The following is a 6,303-nucleotide window of genomic DNA, read 5'->3' on the forward strand; positions in this document are numbered from 1 at the left end:
TGCTGCCGAGAGAGAGTGTCGTGTCCAAGGAGCCCACCTAGCCAGTGTCCTGTCACAGGAGGAGCAGCTGTATGTCAACCGTAAGTCCCGCCTCCCTTAGGTTGTCATTAGTCACAGGTAACAGGTCCAGGTTAGGGTGAGAGGTCAGAGGGTAGAGAGTATGGAGCGTAGAGATATTGTGTGTCATATGTAGCACTCAGGACTCCATAATGAATCTGTTTTGATGAGTCTGCACAACAAACTGTATAAGACTGATGTTTGTGCAACATGCAGCTCTGGCTGTGGTAACAGCATGACAACAGTTTTCCTGACTAGTTTATTGGGGACAGTTCACAGTAGGGGGTACTCACGTCATACCCCAGGGCTGCTTACCTACTGTAAAGTAAGTACCCCCTCTGATTTGGTCTGTATCATTCATACACACACCTCAAACTACCCACTGGGCACAAACGTCAGCTCAACGTCTAGTTTTGATTTACATTTGGTTGAGTTGTCAGCTAATGTGAATTCAGCGTAAAATCAACCCATTTCACCATGTCATTGGATTTAAAAGTTGGGTGACAAAAATATCCAATCAGTTTTCCACATTGATTCAACGTCATCACATAGAATCTTTGGTTGAAATGATGTGTAAACAACATTGATTCACCTAGAAAGGGGGAAAGAGGGAGAGATCAACAGTGTCTTGGGGCTTAGAAAGCAGACTTTGGGAACAGGAAGCTGGTGATTCACACATCTTAAAATGTATTTGTGATTTGCTGTTGTAGACTTAGACAGATGCAGTCCTAACTGTTGTTTCTCACCCCCAGGTCTGGGCCATGACTACCAGTGGATCGGTCTGAACGACAAGATGTTTGAGAGAGACTTCCGCTGGACAGACGGCAGCATCATGGTAGAAACAGGAGAAAATTCCCTGATAAGATTCACTACATGATCAAAAGTATGTGGACACCCCTTCAGATGAGTGGATTCAGCTATATCAGCCACACCCGTTGCTGACAAGTGAATAACATCCAGCACAGAGCCATGCAATCTCCATAGCCCGTACTGAAGAGCTCAGTAACTTTCAGTGTGGCACCGTCATAGGATGCCACTATTCCAACAAGTCAGTACGTCAAATCTCTGCCCTGCTCGAGCTGCTCCGGACAACTGTAAGTGCTGTTATTGTGAAGTGGAAACGTCGCAAAGTGATTGGCCACACAAGCTCACAGAACGGGACCGCCGAGATTTGAAACGTGTAGCGTGTAAAAATCGGCTGTCCTTGGTTGCAACACTCACTATGAGATCCAAACTGCCTTTGGAAGCAACGTCAGCACAATAACTGTTCGTTGGGAGCTTCATGAAATGGGTTGCCATGGCCCGAGCAGCCACACACAAGCCTAAGATCACCCTGCGCAATGCCAAGCGTTGGCTGGAGTGGTATAATGGTCGCCGCCGCCATTGGACTCTGGAGCAGTGGAATCACGCTTCACCATCTGGCAGTGCCAGGAGAAAGAGTGCCAACTGTAAAGTTTGGTGGAGGAGGAATAATGGTCTGGGGCTGTTTATCATGGTCCGGGCTAGGCCCATCATGGTTCGGGCTAGGTGCTTCCAACTTTGTCGCAACAGTTTGTGGAAGAACTTGACTGGCCTGCACTGAGCTCCGACTTCAAAACTATCGAACACCTTTGGGATGAATTGGAACGCAGACTGCCGAATCGACCAACATCAGTGCCCGATCTCATTAATACTCTTGTGGCTGAATGGAAGGAAGTACCCACAGCAATATTCCAACATCTAGTGGAAAGCCTTCCCAGAAGAGTGGAGGCTGTTATAGCAGCAAAGGGGGGACCAACTCTACATTAATGCCCATGATTTTGGAATGAGACGTTCGACGAGCAGGCTTCCACATACTTTTGGCCATGTAGTGTATGATATGATGTGATATGGGTGTTAGAGATGGTTTTAAGACACACACACACACACACACACACACACACACACACATACACACACACATACTACGCAGAGAATGTCTAGCTGTTTTCTCTGTATGAAGTGTGAGCTGAGATATGGAGTAAGGACAGTGTGTGTGTGTTTGTGTGTGTGTGTGTTGCTGCGCACACACAGCCACAAGAGAGAGACGCAGATGATACTGTTGAAACAATGTTGTCTTTTAACGGCGTTATTGCTCAGTGCTGCAAGACACAACCTTGTTCAGTTCTAAGTGTACATCTGTGTGTTTTAGTTAACATGCATTGATGCATAGCTGTAGCCGTTTGGACCAGGGACACTGCAACAAAAAGATCCTAAAGAAGGGAAGGGGAAGGGGGAGGCGGGGAAAATTGGGGAGAATTCCCCCTGTCCCCATGCCAGAGGGTGATGCTGGTGGTCGGGGGTTAGCTAAACATCTGGTTCAGTTTCACAGTAGAGATTATAGGTCTGGCTCACTGGGATGGAGCAATAGCGCCCCCATATGACCTATTTGTGTATTACAGCCACATGCTAACTAACCTCAGCACTATTCTGTCACAGTAGGAGTCTCCGCTGGGTTCTCTCCACTAGAGGCTGTTCGTAACTAAAGCTTCTGACAGCTTACAGAAAAAGCAGGGTTAACAAAGGAAACGTGTGTATAAACCGATAGGCTTGTTAAAAGGTACTGTCATCTGGTTCCCATAATGGCTAGCGATGAATGAGAAAAAGGTCTAAACTTTGGTGATGATGAGAGCGTGTGATTGTTTGTTTGCAGCAATATGAGCACTGGCGTCCCAACCAGCCAGACAGTTTCTTCCAATCTGGAGAGGACTGTGTGGTGATGATCTGGCATGAGGGAGGACAGTGGAATGATGTACCCTGCAACTACCACCTCACCTTCACCTGCAAGAAGGGCACAGGTAACACAAACACAAATGGGTCAATTCCAGTTCAATTCCAGTTCAATTCCAGTTCAATTCCAGTCAATTCAGAAAGTAAACCAAATTTCAATTTTTCTCATTGAAAAACATTGAAGAGATTTGGAATGGGTCCTCAGATCCTCAAAAGGTTTTACAGGTGCTCCATCGTGGTTGCATCACTGCCTCGTATGGCAACTGCTCGGCCTCCGACCACAAGGCACTAGAGCGGGTAGTGCATACGGCCCAGTATATCCCCGGGGCCAAGCTTCCTGCTATCCAGGACCTCTATACCAGGCGGTGTCAGAGGAAGACCCTATAGAGGGTAGTGCATACGGCCCAGTACATCCCCGGGGCCAAGCTTCCTGCTATCCAGGACCTCTATACCAGGCGGTGTCAGAGAAAGGCCCTATAGAGGGTAGTGCGTACGGCCCAGTACATCCCCGGGGCCAAGCTTCCTGCCATTCAGGACCTCTATTCCAGGCGGTGTCAGAGAAAAGCCCTATAGAGGGTAGTGCATACGGCCCAGTACATCCCCGGGGCCAAGCTTCCTGCCATCCAGGACCTCTATACCAGGCGGTGTCAGAGAAAGGCCCTATAGAGGGTAGTGCATACGGCCCAGTACATCCCCGGGGCCAAGCTTCCTGCCATCCAGGACCTCTATACCAGGCGGTGTCAGAGAAAGGCCCTACAGAGGGTAGTGCATACGGCCCAGTACATCCCCGGGGCCAAGCTTCCTGCCATTCAGGACCTCTATACTAGGCGGTGTCAGAGAAAGACCCTATAGAGGGTAGTGCATACGGCCCAGTACATCCCCGGGGCCAAGCTTCCTGCCATCCAGGACCTCTATACCAGGCGGTGTCAGAGAAAGGCCCTATAGAGGGTAGTGCATACGGCCCAGTACATCCCCGGGGCCAAGCTTCCTGCCATTCAGGACCTCTATACCAGGCGGTGTCAGAGAAAGGCCCTAACAATTGTCAAAGACTCCAGGCACAATAGTCATAGACTGTTCTCTCTACTACCACACGGCAAGCGGTACCGGAGTGCCAAGTCAAGGTCCAAGAGGCTTCTAAACAGCTTCTACCACCAAGCCAAAAGACTCCTGAACAGCTAATCAAATGGCTACCTAGACATACACTCTCTCTCTCTCACACACACACACACACACACACACACACACACACACACACACACACACACACACACACACACACACACACACACACACACACACACACACACACACACACACACACACACACACACACACACACACACACACACACACACACACACACACACACACACCTTACCCCTGTCCTCTCTCCTCCCTACAGTCTCTTGCAGCCAGCCCCCATTGGTGAAGGATGCCTGTGTGTTCGGTTCTATGAAGCCTCGTTATGAGATCAACACTCTGGTTCGTTACCACTGTAAAAACGGCTTCATACAGAGACATGTCCCTACCATCCGCTGCCGTGACAATGGCCAATGGGACAGCCCCAAGATCACCTGTATGAGCCGTGAGTACCTTCCATTTCCACTGTCTCAATGACTACCAGAACTAATCAGGGCCTTGATGCAACGACATTAACAATCTCTCCTTTTGTTTTTTCAGCCGCTACCTACCAGAAGGCTTTCGTTTCTCGGCAACGTACCGATAATCACAATCATAACCAGAATCAGTACAATCACAACAATCAAAACCAGCACCAATACAACTATCGAAACCAACAATACAACAATCAAAACCAACAATACAACAATTAAAACAACCAAGAACAACAGAAGAATTACAACTAGCAACGTCAGGGCAGCCGTAACCAGCAGCAACAGAGCCAGAGAGAGACAAGACATCAACACTAATCTGATTTCTGGTCAGTCCTTAAAAGCGCAGATAAGGTTGCAAAATTCCAGTAACTTTCCAAAGTTTTCCAGAAATCCTGGTTGGAGGAATCTGAATTTCCTGTTATTCCCTCCTGATTCCAGGACTCTTCCAATGGGGATTTCTGGAATTTTGAGTAATGTACTAATCCCAGACAGAGTCTGATCAGATCCAAGGGGTTAGCTAGGGCCAGATGCATTGACATACTTTCAGAACTATTTATAAATATGTATAGCTAGGGCCCTGGATAGGGCCATGGGGTATTTCACAAGGCATAATCACAATCAGCAAGCTAACTCTGATAAACTCTCATGAAACACAGGTTTAATAAACATTGTAACACAGAGTATTGAGTCCATTTCAAATTCAACTAGGACAAATGAAGTTTCAGAATATTTTTGAAGTTAGTTGGCTAACTTGATCTTGATCTTGCTTAGTGAAATCCACCCCAGATCACGTCTGATTCTTCCGACAACAACACACACTGCCTTAATGGTTAACACAGCTACAGTGTCCGTCTCGAGAACAGGAGAGCTTCTCTGTGCCTGCTGTAGAGGGACACATCTCAATCCAATGCTTTCGGAAAATGTCCACTTTATGCTGTTTCTTTTTCCTGAGAAACAATCCACTGAAAAGACATATAAAATATATATTTGGCTCACTACTAGAATGTCTGCCTGTGCCCTGGTGACAAGTTTGCAATTATTCCAGTGAAAGAGACCCGAGTTTATTATTTGGAATAATGAGCATTCACATAATCACATCAGCAAGTTATGAAGGTTTATATGAATCATTCCATATTTTCTGCTCACAGAATGGAAGATAGAAGTTGATTGTTCTCATATACAACCCCCTTCAGAACAGCTTCAGTTTGTCGTGGCATGGACTCTACAAGGTGTTGAAAGTGTTCCACATGGATGCTGGCCCATGTTGACTTCAATACTTCCCACAGTTGTGTCAAGTTGGCTGGATGTCATTTAGTTGGTGGACCATTACTGATAAATACAGAAAGCTGTTGAGTGAGTGTTAAAAACCCAGCAGCGTTTCAGTTCTTGACACAAACCAGTGCGCCTGGCACCTTCTACCATGCCCTGTTCAAAGGCACTTAAATCTTTTGTCTTGCCCATTCATCCACTGAATGGCACACATACACAAACCATGCCTCAAGGCTTACAAATCCTTCTTTAACCTGTCTCCTCCTCTTCATCTACACTGATTGAAGGGGATTTAACAGGTGACATCAATAAGGGACCATAGCTTTCACCTGGATTTACCTGGTCAGTCTATGTCATGGAAAGAGCAGGTGTTCTTAGTGTTTTGTATACTCAGTGTAGACTTGATTCAATATTGTGCATACAGGCAGTATGTCATGTGAATTCATTTTATGTAAAAAAATATATAAAAATAATGAGCCACATGTTTATCACCATCTTTGGTCAATTACAAAAGTCACTATGAAGTGCAATCGTTGTTCATGACAAGTGACTGTTAGCATATGAAGCATAGAAGGGATATCTGGGACAGTCACCTCCTGCAGTGGCTCTCCAGCGT

At 46.5% G+C, this 6,303-nt stretch overlaps 1 protein-coding gene across 2 annotated transcripts in view; it reads left to right on the forward strand.

Annotated features, from left to right (window-relative positions):
* Positions 1-5,906, forward strand: part of LOC124049114 (versican core protein-like) — a 30,278-nt gene extending 24,372 nt beyond the window's left edge. For both annotated transcript variants that reach the window (XM_046370467.1, XM_046370466.1), the window contains 5 exons: positions 1-80; positions 810-892; positions 2,729-2,873; positions 4,208-4,390; positions 4,486-5,906. The exon at positions 1-80 is cut by the window's left edge and continues 79 nt beyond it. In XM_046370467.1, the coding sequence (XP_046226423.1) occupies positions 1-80; positions 810-892; positions 2,729-2,873; positions 4,208-4,390; positions 4,486-4,637 (643 nt within the window). In that variant the 3' untranslated portion in view covers positions 4,638-5,906. The remainder of the gene's footprint in view (positions 81-809; positions 893-2,728; positions 2,874-4,207; positions 4,391-4,485) is intronic.
* The last annotated feature ends 397 nt before the right edge of the window (positions 5,907-6,303 follow it).

Source organism: Oncorhynchus gorbuscha, linkage group LG11, assembly GCF_021184085.1.
Source record: "Oncorhynchus gorbuscha isolate QuinsamMale2020 ecotype Even-year linkage group LG11, OgorEven_v1.0, whole genome shotgun sequence".
NCBI lineage: Eukaryota > Metazoa > Chordata > Actinopteri > Salmoniformes > Salmonidae > Oncorhynchus > Oncorhynchus gorbuscha.